Raw genomic sequence first — 18,932 nt, 5'->3', positions numbered from 1 at the left:
TCATCAGCATATTGATGATACCTCACCTCGTGGTGATGGATGATCTCACCCAGTAGTTTCATGTAGATATGAAAAAGGAGTGGAGAGAGAACTGAACCCTGCGACACCCCACAAAGGAGGGGCCGAAGGTTGGACCTTTCGCTCCCTATCACCACTGATTGGGATTGGCCCTGGAGGAAGGAGGTGAACAGCACAAAACCACACCACCCACCCCTAACCCCCTGAGCCACCCCATAAGGATACAATGGTTGATGGTATCGAAAGCCACTGAAAGGTCAAGAAGAGCAAGGATGGATGCACTGCCACCATCCTGCTCCTGCCAGAGATCATCCATAAGTGCGACCAATGCTGTTTCCTGAAACCTGACTGAAAGGGGTCTAAATAATCCATTTCATCCAAAACCCTCTGGAGCTGCGACACCACCAGTTTCTCAACCACTGTCCCCAAAAAGGGGAGGTAGAAGACTGGACGAAAATTGTCCAATAGAGTAGGGTCCAGTGATGGTTTCTTGAGGAGGGTGTGCACCAGTGCCTCCTTAAAGGCAGTTGGAAACACCCCCTCCTGCAAGGATGTATTAACCATCGCCTGGACCCAACCACATGTCACCTCCCAAGCTGATTTCACCAGCCAGGAGGCACATGGTTCTAGATGACAAGGGGTGGCATTCACAGTCCAGAGGATCCTGTCCACTTCCTTGGGTCCAACAGGATCAAACTGTTCCCAGATAACTAGGTAAGAACGCTCCCTTGGTATCTCCGTGGACCATGCTTCATGCTTGGAGTCCAACTTTGAGCGAATTTGAGCGATTTTATCCTGCAGTTGCTCAGAAACTCCTCTGCACAGCCCTGTAGGTGGGTCAATAAGCTCACCTTCCCAGGAAGGGATCAAGTGATTTTAAACAGGGCCGTCGGGCGGCATTCTGTGGACGCAATAAGGGTGGAGGAGCATTGACGCTTCGCCACTCTTATCGCCATAAGGTAGGCCCTAATAGCAGCTCTGACCTGTGTTCGGTTGGATTCGGTCTTTGTCTTCCTCCAGCGGTGCTCTAGACGTCTCTTAACCCTCTTCAGGACCCACAGCTCCTCCATAAACCATGGGGAGTGTCGGGTTCGATGGGGCAAGAGAGGTCGCACAGGTGTGATCCTGTCCAAGGCTCCGGCTGCCTCCCTATTCCAGGCAGCAGCCAGGGCCTCCACTGGACTATGCAGCAGATCCTCAGGAATAACCCCCAGCTCCCTCTGAAACCCCATTGGGTCCATCAGTCGCTGTGGGTGGACCAATTGAATAGGTCCTGCCTCCTCAGGAATAACCCCCAGCTCCCTCTGAAACCCCATTGGGTCCATCAGTCGCTGTGGGTGGACCAATTGAATAGGTCCTGCCTCCCTGCGGAGGGGGGCGGCATAGCAGAATCTAAGGGCCACCAGGGTGTGATCTGACCATGACAAAGGGGATAGATGTAACTCTCCCCTCAGATCACATTGCCACTGCTCCATCAAGAAACCCAAGTCCAGGGTGAGGCCACTGTCTCGAGTCAGGTCCTGAACAATCTGGGACAGGTCCATGGCCGCCATGATCAGGGCCGCAACTGGGGGAGGGGGGGCAAGCGGGGCATGTGCCCCAGGTGCCATGCTGGGGGGGCACCAAAATGAGTGCTGGGGGGGCACCAAAATGGGCGTGGAATCCATGTTTGCCCCAGGTGACACAGACCCTAGTTGTAGGCCTGGCCATAAACTCCTGAGCCACCTCTGAGGCATGCCCCAGGGATGGCAGATTGAAGTCCCCCAAAACCATAAGTCCTGGGAACTCCACCGCCACCCCCAAGACAGCCTGCAGCAGCTCAGGCAGTGAGGTTGCCACGCAGCAGGGAGGCTGGTACAGTAGCAACACTCCCAACTGTTCTCAGGAACCCAACTTGAAAAACAGAGTCTCACAACTGGGCACCTGTGGAGCAGCGCCCCTGGAGGCCACCAGAGACTCTCAGATGACCAGGGCTGCAACTAGGGTCTGTGTCACCTGGGGCAAACATGGATTCCGCACCCATTTTGGTGACCCTCTGCGCTCATTTTGGCGCCCCACCAGTGCGGCGCCCAGGGCACATGCCCCAGTTGCAGCCCTGCAGATGACAACCACCATCCCTCCTCCCCTGCCCTGGGGTCTCAGCTGGTGCCATACCGTAAACCCGGCCAGGCACATTTCCGAAAAGGGCACCCACCCCACTCAGGGCCCAGCCAGATCTCGGTAGTACATGCCAGGTCTGCTCCCTCCTCAGTGATCAAATCACATATGAGGGGGGCCTTGTTGTTGACTGACCTGGAGTTAAGCAGCAGCAGTTGAGACCAGGGGCCCTATGAATCTGCTGGCCGTGGCCTGGTTCTGAGCGCAGAGGGCCGGAACACGCCACTGGTAACAAACACTGGGGGTGTCTTCCCTGAAGGTGGCCCACCCTCCAGCTCCCGCCATAGCATTGCCTGCCCGTCACCACCTCAATGATGTGACCCGCCCTACAGCCCCCAGAGACTCCTAATCCATTAGCCCCCAATCCTGGACCTCTGGAGTCCCTGGTTTGAAATAGGGCTCCCTCCACCCAGTCATATATCCTCATACACTCTCAATCACAGGGTGATTATAATTGTACCTTTAGCTGCTGTAAAGAAGATCAGAAGCTACTTCTTTGTATCTTTTTTCTTTCTTTTGTATTTTTCTTTACTTCTTTCCTTTCTTGCACCTTTAGCTTTCTCTTTAATTTCTTTCTTTTTCTTACTTTATATTAGTTTGCATTAGTTTTTATCTACCTTTTTAAAAAAAATCTTAATAAAAATTATATAAAATAATATTTGTAAGTACAAATATGTTAGTTTTCCTCTTCGTCTGTCTTGAGTAGCATCTAACAGTCTCCTGATCAAAACACTTGGCCTTTGCAGATTCCTGGGGAACAAATGTTATTTGAAATATTGTAACACAAAGAATTCATTAATCCCCACCCAGCACGTCTAACAGCCCTCTGGGAATTATAGATGGTCCAACACATCTGCAGGATTCCAGGTGGGAGAAATTTGATTTGTGCGATTCTGCGTGTCATCTATTGCCTATAAACCCAGGCAGAAGAAGGCTGATCTCTCCTGCAACCCTATGTTATACTAAGGCTAAATTCAGTGAATGTGTATGGAGTTGGCCAGTGTAATGAGTAAAAAGCCTGTTCGAAATTGGCTCCCCAGATAGGAGCCCAAATTCTTTCTTAGCTATGATTCATACTTCGATGAAATACTGAAATACATTTATGAACTGGCCTGTGAATGTTCCAGAGGCAAAACTTGAGGTTTGCAAAATCAGTGCATGTATATCTCAGTCTGTCACATTCCCTTGGCAGATTTTTTGCCTCTTGTTAGCTAATGCATGGTAGCATCTGGACAGACCAAAGTAGTTGCATAGCTATCATGCAAGAAGCCCATTATTGAAAACTAGATGCTAATAAGGTTAGAGACGGGGAGGTGGTCACAGGAAAGTGAGCAATGACCCCCATGGAGAGGAGCCTGCTTTCATCAAGGAATTTACAGTTGCAATTAGCTCATCTTTGCATTTTGATGCTTGCTCTTTCAAGTGAGCAAAATTGGAGGCTGCCTCGACAAGCCGTTTGCTTCCAGCATCACATCTCTTTAATTTCATTGTGATAAATGCCTCTGGCCTGATTTTATTTTTAAGCTACTGCTTTCTTCTTCTTCCATCCCCACCTCCCAATTTTTTTTCTGACAGGGCAGTTTATAATAATTGAAGCTATGGCACATTCTCCCACCACCTTCCCCAGCCGCTGAACAGTTTGCATGCTGTTGGCTGGGCTGAGAAAGTCCCTCTCCCCCACCCCACCCCACCTCCACTTCACCCAAACACAGAAAGTGAAGATTGACTTCATCCTTTCTCTCCTAGGACTCTAATGAGAAGGGTCCTCGTGTCTTTAGAGGATTCTCCAAGGAAACTGAGCAGGCTATGAAGCCCAAGCAGCAGCCTAGTGGCTCCTTAGCCTCCTGTAGTATGGAAGAGCACTTACAAAAATTTTCAGGTTTGGCAGCACAAGCCTTGTCAAAGATACATATAGGAGGCTTTCTCTATGTTCTGGGTGTTTCCAGCTGGCACTGAAAAGGACATCAGCAAACTTCAGTGGATTCTTTTTTACAAAGCACCAGACAACTGCAACAAGGAGGGTTAAACTCCCTAAAGCAGAATATATTGTGTAAATAAAAGGCAAGAGTGGGTTTTGATTCAGTAGCTGTAAGTCAAGTATACTTGGACAGAGATGAGGAGGAGGATGGTGAGGATGACAATTGTCCTGTTCTAAACTGAGCAACCACGTAGTAGCAAGTTGCAGCTGGTTTAATGATGGGGTTGTAATTCAAACAACTAAGAAAGCAGGTAGAACCTTTGGCTGAGCAGTCACACACAAGGTTCAGGAGGAATACTGGGAAGGTAAGATCTTGCCTGATAATCAGGGCACAGCCAAGCTGACACTTCAGGATTCAGAATTAGAGATCCAGAGAATCCAGTTCAGAGTCAGCAGTAAGAAGTAGAGCTAGGAGTGGGGAGCCAAAAACAGAAAAACAAGAGTGGTCTGCCCATCCAGAATTCAGATACAAGAGACTTCCACAAGCTGGTCTGAGTTGTAAGCCTAGAGTGCTACCTCTTCATTTGTGGAGGCCTGATCTTACCGGTCTAGAAACAAATAACTACCCTGTGATTTTTAAAATCAGAAAGAGGGCATCATTTATTGTCCACCTCTTTCATTAACCAAAATCTCTTCTGCTGTCCTAACAGTCAGGAACCACGCTGAGACGAGGAATAAGTCTCCAGTGTTTTATCACTGCTACATTAGACAGAAAATCCTACCAAACTGAAGAGGCGTGAGAAAACCCAGACAGATAAACCCCAAAAGTCAAGGCGGGTCTGATCTGTGTCTCTTTGAATGGCTGCTCAACTCCTCAGTACTACGCATGTGTTTTCCCCCCTGGATAGGGGCCCCCTCCTGCTCACCATCAGTGCTCATGACATCTGCTCTACCTTTACCATGATGTTCTGAAAGGTAGTGGTCAAGCAATTAAAACAAAATTGGGGTGATAAATAGATAGTGCTAAGTCATCAGGCAGGCTATGAAGCAAAATATCACCCTGATAGCAGAAGTGCCCTTTCAGCTGGGTAGGGTAAAGGAGAAGTGGATAGAGGAGGAGAGGGCAATGTATTTGTAGAGACTGTACTCTGTTCATTCTGTTTTCACTTAACTTTGACCCAGAGAAGGGTCCATAAATTTGTTTCAGCATTATATAGAGAACATCCTGCTGGGTGCAATGTCCATGGTCATTTTAACCAGGTATTAGAAAAAATTGCATCAGACAAAATGTCCGATGCTATTCCAAAAATCTTGGAATATTTGAGGTCTTTGTCTAGCAACAAAGCAATGAGGAACATGCAATTTCAGAGGGGGGGGGGACACTAAAAATCTTTGTCTCTTTGATAATGGTTTTAATTTTTAGATTTGAATGGCAGGAAGTTTTCATTCCACCACTTGTAATGCAGTGAAGATAGCAAAATATTATTTTCTTCCCCCTATCCAAAAAGCCACTCATGGCTAGGCTGACCATATTTCCTTGAGACAAAAATGGGACATTGGGATGGCAAAACGGGATGGGGTTAAAAACGGGACATTGGGATGGCAAAACGGGGCAGAGCTGGGCGATGGGCTGGATCAGCAGGCAGGAACTTCTCTGGTTTTCTCAGGCTGGGAATCTTCAGTTTCCTTTGTTTGCGAGAGGCAAGGCTGTGCTGGAGAGCCTAGTGAACGGTTGTCCCCAACAAGCCATTCCTCCTCTGGCTGTGCTTTTACGTTCTTTTCTTCCCGCTGTTTCAAGGCAGGAGCCAATCGGCTCATCCTTTGATCACCGCCTATCAGCTGATCCTGTTTTTTTCTTTTTAGGTTTTCTGCCGGGTTGAGCTCTGCGGCTTTTTTTCCTGCCGTTTCTGCTGAGCTCCCCCTCCTTCCACTCAAAGTGAGACTGCTTTCTGACAGGTTCACGGGAACTTTCAATTTTTTAAGTAAGGTTTTTAAGAAAATGGGACAAAATGGACATTTATATTAAAACGATGGGACGGTCTGGAAATGTTAAAAAAACAGGACTGTTCTGTTCAAAACGGGACGTATGGTCAGCCTACTCATGGCTTTTGTATCATGAATAATGCCCCATAGAAAAAACTTAGGCAAATACACTAGATCATGCTGGCTGAGGAATTCTGGGAGCTGAAGTCCACACATCTTAAAGTTGCCAAGGTTGAGAAACATTGCACTAGATTGTATGGGAAGGATTGGAGCTGCACTTTGCTGAAATTCCAGCTTCATCACAAATAAAACCAAACCACTGGAGATTAACATTTGCAATACTTATCATATGAAACCCATCTCTTTTCTTCTCTATTTTGGTGATGCTCCAACATGCAGTTATCTATTAAATCACCCCAAACTGAACTTTGTCTGAGGTTGCACCTCCCTGTTTCATGGTTTACTCTCTGCCTGAATAATAGAATGGCTTCTCAGCAAACATCTAGGCAAACAGTGGTAGTTACCAACCTGGACCATCTCTTGCAACAAACTGCATTTTTGCATTCCTGTTTTTGTAAACGTTCTGAAGGTTCACACAAGCTTTAAGGCAGGATTGAGGTCGTTATTTGTTTGCTGTATGGATATCAGTGGACTGGACACTTTTTGCGTGTGTGTTTTAATTTGGTGGAGTCCATGGGGGTGAAGGGGGTAATTCCCCTCCCCTTTTTTGGATAATGATTTTCTCTTTCTCTGACAGGATGATGGATTAGAGCATAAACCAAAAAATATAGTAGACATTTAGAAGTGCTTTCTCCAGCAGATTAGATTTTATTTTCAGTTTTCCACTGTGTTACTGTAGTGAAACACATGCTTATGGGAAACTATTGCAGTATCCTGGGTTGTAAAGCATGGCTTTTTTAAAGAAGTCTTTGAAGGTCTGTGACTGATCCCATGGTAGGAGGTAGTATGGAGACCTAGAGAAATTCTGAGAGAGGAAGTCTTTCATTCCATGGGCTGTGCATCTCCTCTACAGGAGCTTATTACCCTTCTGCATCTAGAGGATAGTAAGCCACGGGATCTCTTTTAAAGTATCAGCTAAAGGTAGAAGGACCCAGGTCTGCTGCATTCAGAACCACTGAAAATACAGATTGCAACTTCATTCACGTTGTTGATCCCAAGACGGAAATTAATTAATCCTGAATCCGGCTTTGACGCGTAACTTTTCAAGTCATGTCTCCCTCAAGCGCTGGCACCTTGGCAATGGGAGCTCTTCCTTGTGCTGTTAGAAAAGGCCCCAGACAGAGTAGACAGAAAGACACTCCTTATTGTAAGGTGGGGTCACATTGTACTGAACAGGCAGCAAAGAGGTACAGAACAGAACAGTAGGCCAAGGGTTGGAAGACGACGTTGCTGAGTCTGCCATCTTTTAGATTAGGACTTTGGTAAGACATATTCCACTTCTGAAGTAAGCTTCAGTTCTCCGTAAGTGGAGTGTGGGGGCAGGAATGTTTTTTCATTCACCTGGAGCAGCAAAGTGTCATGATCAGGTCTTGGGAGACCGAAGGGAGGACATCCTAAGTGAGGGGAACTCATCTTATGATGATGACTTGCTCCTGGATTCCAAGTGTGGCTGCCAGCGGCCAGGACCAAGTTGATGCATAACTATTCCTAGTGAAGGTTGATCTGTCCAGTGTCTACAGTCTTGGACAGCTTCTGGGTGGGCTATAAAAATTCCATCCATGGAGCTACTTTTGAAAGAAATACAAATGGCTCAGAACGTGATATCCCTCTTGTCTCAAAAAAAAAATCACAACTCTCACTGAGTGTTTGAATATCATTTAAAGTGCTGTTTCTTTCAGCTGAAACCCCAGGTGATCTGTTTTCAAAAGGTGTATCAGGGAGAATGCCTTTTGCCTTACCAATACCTTTGTGCATTTAGATGGTTAGGAATTAGCTGTTTTTTAAAAAAATTGCTAACATTTATTCTATATTGAGTATAGTATACACCATGGTCTTCAGCAACACAGTGAAAAAAATTAGTTCAATGAACATGCTGTTCAGATCTCTGCCATTTTTATCTAGAACTGCTAAAGATTTTTATTACAATAGTGACATTTTGTTTTATGCTGAATGTTATTTATTTGATTTTCTTTTTATTGCTTAATGAATATCATCTGCCAGAATGCCAAGATAATTGACTGATGAACCCTCCTTGGTCTGGTCAGTGAGTGAGATGGTTCTAAGGGTTGTGACAAGTTGCTATAGTGGAAAGGATGGAAATAGTTAAGAGGACTCTAGGTTGCTTTTCTCTGGACACCAGTGCTAATGTTTTCCATCAAGAGTGAGCAAATAATCTCCAAACACTCTTAAACGACAACATCCAGTTTTGCTGGACCTAGTGAGAGTTGAACTGAATATCTGGAAGCGTACAGTTCGCTCATTCCTCCTTTGAGAAGAACCAATTCTTTGCTGGAGCATTTGCATTTTAATTAGAGCTAAAGGTTGCCTTTTATTAAACCTTGACTTGTTCTACAGAATGGAACTAAGCAGTCAGATTATTGAAGTTGCAGAAGGCAGATAATACTTTGAAAGATAAAAGAGAAGACTCAGAAAGATCTAGACAGGCTTGAACAGTGTCCTGAAACAGAAAGGATGAAATACGTATATCATCTGGGAAAGAAAGAAAAAATTATCGAATTGGGAAGACCTTGTTTGGCAGTAGTATATCTGAAAAGGAACTAAGTGGTTCTAACATATCATGAATTAAACATAACACCAGCAGAGCAAAGCAGGGGCTAAAGAGGCAAGTGCTATATAAGAATGTATTAATAGAAGCATACAGTCCAGATCACAGGAAGTAAGTAACCCACCCCCCCTCTGCCTTGGTCAAAACCTATCTGGAATACTGTACTGTGTCCAGTTCTGGGCATGGCAGTCTAAAAAGGACATGGACAAATTGGGCAGAGTTCAAAGGAAGGAACTAACTCCTATGAGGAATTTTTAAAGGAACTGGGTATGTTTAGCTGCAGAAAAGAAGACTGAGGGGTGATATAACAGTACTGAAGTCTTCAGATATCTGAAGAAATGCCATATTGAGGAAGAAGAGGACTTGTTCTTTGTCATGCCAGAGGTCAGTACCAGAAGTGCTGGGTTGAACTAAGGGAAGTAGATTTAGATTAGATATTAGGAATATTTTTTTCATCATAAGAGCTGTGAACCAATGGAATTAGCTGTCTCGTGAAGTGCTCTATTCCTCTTCACCAGAGGTCTTCCCACAGAGGCTGGATAACCTTTCATTCAAAATGCTTTCGCAGATCTTGCACCGAGCAGGTCACTGGACTAGATAACCACGGAGATCCCTTCCAATTCTATGATTTCAGACAAAATACACACATGCACACACAGAATTACAGTAAGTTTTTGTGAAGGACATACCGCCACTGCATATTTTGTAATAGGAGGTTTCACAAATTGCTTATACATTTCAAAATTAAGGAATAAATCAGGCTTCAGTAAGAATTGCTGCCTTGTATAGGGATAAGCGCATTTTTGGAGGAGGAAGGTGTGTTGGAGCAGGAATAGGTTTTCCCCCTTTCTTGCTCCACTTAGGTTGATAATAGTACCGCTCCCACCATCAAGCGTTTTGTGTGTAGAATAAGCGCCCATGTTTGCAATTAATGGGACACTCTAAGACATGATCACAGCATCTCCTCTTACAGGGGTGAACACCGGCCCCCAAGGTCGCACTGCTGAGATTGGGTGTCAAAATGATTAACTGGGGGGCAGAACCATTGCACCGGACTTTTTTCTTCCAAAGAAAAGGGTCAGAACAGGAGCATAGGCCCCTGGGTGGCCAGCTGTTCCCTGTCCATCCTTCAAACTTCCCCAGACTGGCTCCAAAGCCTTGTGGTGAAATGTGATCAGTTGGATACCAGATTTTGGCAGCCCTGGTTTAGGAGGAGGGTGAAAAGGGGCAGTTGGCCTGCCAGAGGTTTCCTGCTTCCAATCCGCTCCCATTCTTAAAAGCGCTTTTTAAAAAGGTTGGAAAAATTGGTGCTGCTCCTTCAGATGATGCCACTGAGTCACCAGATGGGACAGAAACAGCAATTGTGAACATGTTGCTCACTGTCTAGGAAGCCATCCTTCTTTTTTTTTAATAGCAATTCTATTAAAAATTACAACTACAGTGATAAAAAACTAATACAAGCTAAAAAAATTAAAAACAGAAGGTGTAGAAAAGAAAAAGAAAATAGAAAAAATAGAAAAGAAAGAAAAAATAAGAATATAGTAAAGAAAAATAAAAAAATAAAAAAAAATAAATGACTTCCCCTTCATTACAACAAGTATAAACAATTTTAGTAACTTATCATCTTCTCTTAGATGGGACGCGGTGGCGCTGCGGGTTAAACCGCTGAGCTGTTGATCGGAAGGTCGGCGGTTCGAAACCGCGCAGCGGGGTGAGCTCCCGTTGTTAATCCCAGCTCCTGCCCACCTAGCAGTTCGAAAACATGCAAATGTGAGTAGATCAATAGGTACCGCTTCGGCGGGAAGGTAACGGCGTTCCGAGTCGTCATGCTGGCCACATGACCCGGAAGTGTCTATGACAACGCCGGCTCCAAGGCTTAGAAATGGAGATGAGCACCGCCCCCTAGAGTCGGACTCGACTGGACTTTACGTCAAGGGAAACCTTTACCTTTACCTTATCATCTTCTCTTAAAATACAACAGATGATCTCTTCTTCCCATATGCCATTTCCTATCTATAAACAAATCCTCAAAAACCTCATTGGTTCAGCCCTGATGTCAGCAAAAATCCTGATGTCAGCAAAAGTCCATTAAGACCAACTTTCTAAAATCAAAGTTCTAATCACCCTTTTGCTGTTTATTCCAGAAAAAAAAATCAAGTCCTTCAACTTGTAGTTAAAACTTGCCTTCTCTAAGGATTGAAGAAAACTCATCCAGTGCTATAAAATGTGTTGATCCAAAGGTTCCTAATAGCTGAAAAGCAGTTAACAAGCAATTTCCAAAAGTCATTAGAAAGGAAGAGTGCGAACTCAGTGTCCTTTCAAAGGCACCGACTGCGGTTGGAGCTGAAGCCAATTTAGTGGCCTGCTAGAACCACCTAATGGAGCAGAGCTTAACACAGCTGAGAAGCTGCACACAGAAAAAGAATATTATCTTAGATAGCTTCAATGAGCATGTCAGAGAAACACAGGTTTTGATCTTAAATGCTTAGCCTTCCCAAGCATAAAGAATCACATGCTTAGACATAGTAGGTTTAAGATAAGTAAAAGGATTCTTACTGACTTTTATTGTTTGGTCCAGTTACATCCATCTTTGGTGGAAAAATGATGTTCCTTGTATCATCTGTTCTTTCTAAACTTAATTCACCCTGAACTCTCAGCCCTATAGCTGCCAAGAGCTGCGTGGAAGAAAATGGGAATTCCAGGCCCACCACATGGTGCCCAGAGATGGAGCAGCACACAACTGTGTGCTTTGCTCCTGGTGGAAAGAGGAATTGAGAGAGAGAGAGGAAGTGGGAGTGGCAACAAACAGCTTCCTCTAACAAGCATGGAGAGTTGCATCCTGGGAACAAACTCAATTTACATGCTAATTGAGGCATGCTGATTTGCTAACACTTCCAACAGGAGCAAGATGGCTATTCCCTCATCTCCCAGAGACCACCAGAGACCACCGTCTTGCAGTCTCCTTGTGAGGAGCAACTGTCTGGAGCAGTTGTGGGCAATTTCAGGTCCTTTCCTTGTCCAGAGAGGAATTCCAAAGAGCCGGTCTACCCGTTGGCTCTTCATTCCATCGCAGTTGTTGGCTCTCAGGTCACCATTTCTTCCCCAGAAGTCCTCAGAAGCCATCCTTCCTCTGAATGTGAAAAAGTTATCCTGAAGCCATCCCAGCATGCAAAACATCTAATGCTGAACTTTAATGTGGATTTGCTTTCAAAAGTTTCTCTGAAAGGGCAGTGGAACCAAGTGGCATGCACTGCTGTATTTTATATTACAGGATGTGCTTTGAATGATTGCTTGGAGCTGGGTTGCTCTATCTAGAGATTCCACTCTCCCAGATCAACTGCCTCCATGGTCTTGCTTTCATAGCTTTGGTTTGTGCATCACTTTGTTTTCCATCCTTTATTGTCATAAACCAACTCTCACTTCTACGTATGAACTGACTCAGTTGACAGCTGCTATATTTCTACTGATGTGAAAGAGTATGATACTTGTCTTTGTTGGTTTTGTTTTTAAGTCAACTGGATGGCTCATTCGCAAATGTTAGGCTAAAGCAGAGCCAGGCAACCTTGTTTAGTTTGGAAACGACACCTTTCTGATTTGTAAAGGCCTCCAAAGACCACCTGAGGGAAGGTGGGGGGGGATGTCCAGTGACACAGAGATGCTGTTGGATTGTCAAGACTGAATATTTTTGGCCCCTGTGTGCATGTGTGTGGGTGTGAGTGAGAGTAATGGATGGAAACGTATGCATTCCCCTTACCACATCCATTTCTGTTCTCCTTTTTGTTAAATAAAAACAGCCTCTTTTGCTGACAGATTTCACTGGGACAATAGGGAGGTGCTCTAAGAACTTCAAGATGGGCTGTGCACTGCACCTCTGCACAGGTGGACAAGTGTCAGAGGTCCAACAACATCTGGAGAGCTACCAATGTCTTGCCAAACCCAGTATAAAAAGGAAATTTGGCATGAGAGAAATGACACCCACCCACCGGCAGTGAAAGCAGAATGCAGGAACTCCCAGACCTGTTTTCAGCCCAGTTGTGGTGCCAAGTTGCTTCATCTCAGGTATTTCGCAGGCTGCTTGGGAACAACCAGCCCGCCCCCCTTCCATCTGATTCCATCACTGAAGTCAAATGAACCCCTGCCTAGCAAGTGACATTAGTGAAAAATTAGCAAGGAGGTGATCTTTCCTTGAGACCTCTTTGATCCTGCTGGGATTCTAATGAGACAAAGTGAGCGAAACCTAAAAACAAGCTTTGTGGAAATGAAGAGACAAAAATGTCAAAGGTCCTTCCTCACTCCCCTACCTCCAGAAAACATACTGAAGCTAAATTAAATAAATTTCTTTCTGATTTCTGTTGAAAGGCTGAATGTTCATGCTGCAGGCTTGCTCTGAATATGTTCAGCCAGGCAGGGGAAAGCTGAGATAAAATATATTCATGTACAGGGCAAGTAAGAGCCAGTTTGGTGTCGTGGCTAAGGCACCAGGCTGGAAACCGTGAGACTGCGAGTTCTAGTTCTGCCTTAGGCACGAAGCCAGTTGGACCAGTCACTCCCTCTCAGCCCTAGGAAGCAGGCAAGGGCAAACCACTTTTGAAAAACCTTGCCAAGAAAACTGCAGGGATTAGTCCAGGCAGTTGCCAGGAGTCAAAAACTAACTCAAAGGCACACACACAGGGCAAGTAGTCCAATTCAACAATTTTTTAAAATGTGATTTCTCTTTTCTGAAGCAGCAAAGAAGATGTGCAGTACTCAGCTGCATATCCCATGTTTTGTAAAACTCCACCCCTCTTGCATATTCTTTTATATTTTAATTGATCCTGATAAAAGTATTACCCTTCATGAGGATTTGTGGAGGGAGGGAATGTCAGTACAGCTGGTATTGCTTTTTAAGTGCCTTGAGGAAAAAAACCCCTCAACATTGCACGTATCAGTGTAATTTACACAGTTTATGAACTATGAAGGGTAAACAGTTTTTTCTTCATTTGTTGGAAATATTTCCTGGAATATTGGTAGAGAGGGCTGAAGCCTGATTGTCCATGAAGGACATAGAATTGTACTTCCTTCTATCCACAAACATACACAACAAATCCTGTGCTCTAGCCATGGCCATAGACTCCCAGGGGTTTGCAAGCAAAATATTTGCAACTGAGAAAAAAATTCTGGCAACTTCAATGACAATAAATTTTGAAGATTTGAAGATGCAACACAGCTCTGTTGTTGTTGTTGTTGTATTGCTCAGAATAGAACAAATACTCTTTTAACAAAATGCTTTAGTGGCTTCATGGTCGGAAATGCTTGTATAAGAGAAGCCAAACTAGAACATGAGTGTTGAGATAGATACTATCCCTTTCCTAATTTTCCATCAAGAATTTGCTGGAGGAGGGTGTTTTCAGGATAGTGACAAGGGAAAAAGAGCTTATTATCTTTTCTTTTCCTGCTCCTTATACATATATATTGCTAAAGGATTCAGTCTTGGGGCTGACTCCAGGTTCCAGCTCTGAGCATGTTATTACCTTATGGTGGTGGGAAAAGGAAGACCTCCCCCCTTTTTTTTTCTGGAAGTAGTCTTGTATAGTACAGGGAAATGGCTTCTTTAAATCCCATAGCACACTTCCCAGGATACTTATTTATTTGTAATGGAGCAGCTAAATCAATTCACTTTCACTTAGCCTTCCATTGCATTTGCTTTTCATCCTAAAGTTCTGTGTCTTAACTATTTTTCATTCCTTATTAAGCATATCCAATCTGAACCCTTTTCAGTCTGGATTCACACCTGGCGGTAGGATTGAACTGCATTGGTCATTCTTGTAGATGACCTGTGGCAAGACTTGGATGAGAGGAGGGTGAAGCTTCTGGTCCTGCTAGACCTCTTGGCAGCCTTCACTGCCATTAATCGTGATAGTCTTCTAGACCACCTGCAAGGTTAGGAGTGGGCAGCACTGAGATGCAGTGGTTCTCCTCCTTGCAGAGCAGGTGGGGCACCCCAGGGTTCAGCCCTTTCCCTCTTATTATTTAATGTCTAACCAAAGGTCCTAGGGGAGGTCCTCCACAGGCATGGGTGAGGTATCATTAGTATGTTGATTATAATCCAGTTGTATATATACACCTTGGACCAAACAGGAGATGTTATAAAAGTCCTGATCTGGTGCCTGTAGACTGTCAAGACCTGGGAGGGAAGAAACAAGCTTAGCCTTAATCCCAGCAAGATGGAATGGCTGTTGAATTAAAGTCTTCTGATTCTAGAGGAACTCCAGATTGACTCTAGACAGAACTGTGCTCCCCTGTTGAGAGCAGGCTTGCAATCTGGAGCTTCTCCTGTACTCAAGACTCCTGCTGCAATAACAGTGGAAGCTGTGGCCAGAACAGTCCTTTTCCAGCTTCAGCTGGTGTACTAGCTGTGGCCTTTCATGGAATAAGAGGATTTCCCAAAGGTCATTCACGCCCTTGTCACTTCACGACAAGACTAATGTAATTTGCTCTATAAGGGGCTGCCCTTGAGGGCCATTTGGAAGCTACAGCTGGTTTGAAATCCAGCCGCACAGGGTAACAGGTGAAGCCTGCTTTAGCCATGTAATGCCATTATTGCAGAAGCGCCATTGATATCCAGTCAGCTTCTGAACACAATGCAAGCTGCTGATTATCTTCTATGGAGCTCTATATGGCTTCAGACCTGACTATCTGAGGATTGTCTGCTCTGAGTGGCATATGCCATCTGGTAAGAGCCAGCAGAGAGGGCATGCAATGGGTGCCTCCTCCTTGGTAGTTTCAGCAAGAGGGTGCCTGGGGACAAGCCTTATGGCCCCCCTCTTCTGGAACAGCTTACCTACAGGGACAAGGATGGCAAGGATGCAAGGCCTTTCCACCCCCAAACAAAAAATAGTAGCAAAAAAGAGCATTCCTTTTTGCATTTCATATACATCTGGCAACTCTGTCTGCAGGCAGTGTGAGATAGCTTTCTTTGTTTGTTTGTTTTTCCCTAGGCTCAACTGTCTGTCATCAGCATCCCAGTAGTTCTGGAAGTTCTTACTGGCTCCCTTGTTTTTTAAAAAAATCCCAAACATTGTCTTTTAATTTACACTATAAGCTTCAGCATGCTTCTGGAATTCCCCAAATACATTAAAAACTTGTAAGTTGGTGATCTCATTTTACTTGCAAACCAATAAGCCAGTCTGCATCTCCTGTTAACATAAATAGGTTTTTTTAATGGCCAACAGGGCCCTTGAGTGCCTCTCTGGTGATCCCAGTGGCTTAACACAGGAGGGAGCTTTCCCTAGGCTGCTACAAATGCCTCACCAAAAGCTGGGAAGTTCCGTGGCTGCTGCTTCTAATGCCTTTCTTTATATGTCAGAATATTTCTGCCTGAATTGGACTCTTTAGTCATGCTCAGGGAGTAAGAAAGAAGCATGGATGAATACAGAATGTTAGTCTACATAATGAAACAATAATATTCTCACAGATACTTTCTCGACATCTGTATCTGCGCAGCAGTTCAAGTTTGATGTCACAATAGCAGCTATTGTTTTAAATATGTCTTTTATGTGATACTTTTAAAAAAATGGCAAGACAGCCTTTTCTACGGTTTTAGGGACACTGTGGAAGACAACGTTTGCTAATGCAGCCAAAAGCAACATGGAAAAAAGAAAGGGGAAGTTAATACATTTTAAGACATGGCATTTGGGACTCTTTATGAAGAATCAGAAGGTAATGTAAAACACTAAAAATATAGTATGTGCCTGTTAATAATGTATATAGTTCCATTTATACCAGTACATATGGGAAAACAAGATAGTCCTAATTTTTATTAGGAAGCTGTTGGCCATTTCCAGCTGTGTCATGGACAGCATGCTCTAAAAAATAGCTGGCACTGCAATGCAGATGTTTGACACTGGAACCGATGCATCTTAAGCGATCCATGGAGGCAGCATGCTGTGAATCCCCACCCTGAGTCTTTTGCTTGAAATGAGAGTTCCAGTGCTCAGCAGTGGAAGACTTTGGAATGCAGTCATTAAAGTGCCTTCAGCTGGGCTTACGGTTGCTTTGTTCTTAATCCATCAGGAGATAAAAGAGAAAGGTCACTTGCTCTTGTGTATAGAAGAGACCATGCCTTTTTCTTGATACCAGTATAATAGGGAGAAGAAGATCAACAGTTTAGATGGTTTGTCAGTTGTCCGTACAAGTCTGCTTCTAGAGTTGTCCCACACAACTGGTTCCCTGTGATGGGAATGATAGTTATGTATCAGGTACAGGCACTCTTAGCATCATCCTCTCTCCCCCCCCCCACCCCCTTTCCATTATCAGACTTCAGATTCTAGGCTAGATATGCGCCTCCAAGATCTTGTTGCATAAGGGCTGTGCATCCTTGGGGTTGCCAACAAATTCCTTCTCTCAATGTTGGCCATCTGAATAAATGTTGGATAAACCCTGCTCTGATTTCTGCAGTCTCTTTGTGTGCTATCAAAGTACATGGCCCTCTGACCATCCTCATGGACTAAGAAATCCCTGCTGCAAGGGGGCCAGGAAGCCTGACTGAAACAATGCTGGGTGGCACTGGATTGTTTACATAGGTGAGAAGAGCCTGGATGAAAGCTTCCCCAGTAGATAGGTAGATTTGGGTAGGAGTTCACATAAGCATATTGCTTCTGCACTGCAGCTGAAGAAGCCCTGTGTATGCCTGAGATGTTCTGTAGACAGGCCTCCCGGTATGATGGGAGCCTCATAGATTGCGAAGGTAGCAGCTGTTTGTCCTTCCAGCTTAAACCATTGGCCTGCATACATTTCCTATTACATGCATTGCTTGGCCTAAGGGCATCAGGAGAATAGTGATGGATTCCATGATGGATTCCAGGCAGTGGTGTTGGTTTTGGGATCAGGCTAGCTTTAGGGAAGAAGTCCAGGATCTCCCTGGAATTGGAACACTTTCGAGGATGCTTCCAGATGCCTAGAGAATGGAATTGTTCATGCTGTTCCAAGGTTGATCTTGAGAGGCTAGCCGTATAGGTCTCCTTTTCTCTCCCCAGCTGTAGTGAGTCATATTCTTTATGTGCAAAGGGTCTGCAAGTTCTGTTGTCCTTTGGGAAGGAATTATATATACCGGGATGAGGCAAGTAGTGACTTTCCAAATTCTTTTTCTTCTCGGAAGAGAAAGCTAGCCTTGACCCCTGGATTGAATGGCTGTGCTCACCTTCATTATACAGGTGATCTTTCCATTTTTGTTTCCCATGGCCTCTGGGCATGGGGAGCTTATACTTATGATTATGTGGAGAAGGTTCCTGAAGAGTCCTTACTGGGGAATGAGCGGCATCACTGAGGGAATGTCCAAGTGGAATGTGATTTCTGAGATTAGCCTGAGATGTGGTTACCAAGTACTGTGGAGGGTGGTACATGGTGAAACCTGGAAGAACCTTCTCTTCAGAGTAGTTGCCTTGTAATTTCAGTGGATGAAGAATCTGTGGGTGCTCAATTGTCTCTTGGCAGCTTTCACTGGCTGGTCCCACAGTTTGCTGAGGTGCCAGAAGCAAGGGTGGAACAGGTCTCCCAAGCTTCTCAGCTGTTGTAGTGTTGGAGGAATGAGTTGGTCTGTTTGGCCTACTAGTGTTCTGAACAACAAGTTGAGGAGTCCTTAAGGAGAAAGTTGTTTGGAAGTTTTCACTCCTATTAGACCAGTTCTGTATAGTGCGTGTAGCATTTTCCAGCGAGTTCCCAACACTGGCTGTTGATACCATGTTCTTGGCTGCCTGCAGCATCTTAAGCACATTGGCTTGAGCTGAGTTAGCAGTGACATCTGGCTTGTAAACATGAACCGGACTCTCCAGATTCTGGACTCCATTAAAACAGCTGTAAATGCCCTGGGAATACAAGAGGAAATAGAAAAAGAATGACAAAATGTCTTGGGAAGGAATGAACCATGATGATGTCGATATTAAGCTAAACTTCTAAGGTTTTTTTTCCAGGACAGGCCTCATAAATATTGAATAAACTCCTTTATCTGAGCAAAAATAAGAAAGCTAAATGCTAAAACCATTGACTTAATATCAGCCATCCTATGTATCAGATTCTTCATCCTTGAAAAGTGAAGACACAGAGAAAGCATTTTCTACTAAAATTGGTTAGGGG

At 44.5% G+C, this 18,932-nt stretch overlaps 1 protein-coding gene across 1 annotated transcript in view; it reads right to left on the bottom strand.

Moving 5' to 3' along the window:
• Positions 1–16,419: 16,419 nt before the first annotated feature.
• Positions 16,420–18,932, bottom strand: part of GRIN2C (glutamate ionotropic receptor NMDA type subunit 2C) — a 64,999-nt gene continuing 62,486 nt past the window's right edge. The window contains exon 13 of the mRNA XM_063292926.1: positions 16,420–18,664. Coding sequence (XP_063148996.1) covers positions 17,114–18,664 — 1,551 coding nt within the window. The 3' untranslated portion in view covers positions 16,420–17,113. The remainder of the gene's footprint in view (positions 18,665–18,932) is intronic.

This window comes from Candoia aspera, chromosome 2, assembly GCF_035149785.1.
Source record: "Candoia aspera isolate rCanAsp1 chromosome 2, rCanAsp1.hap2, whole genome shotgun sequence".
NCBI classification, from domain to species: Eukaryota; Metazoa; Chordata; class Lepidosauria; order Squamata; family Boidae; genus Candoia; species Candoia aspera.
The sequence above is the reverse complement of the archived record's forward strand: the minus strand, read 5'-3'. Positions and strand labels throughout refer to the sequence as shown.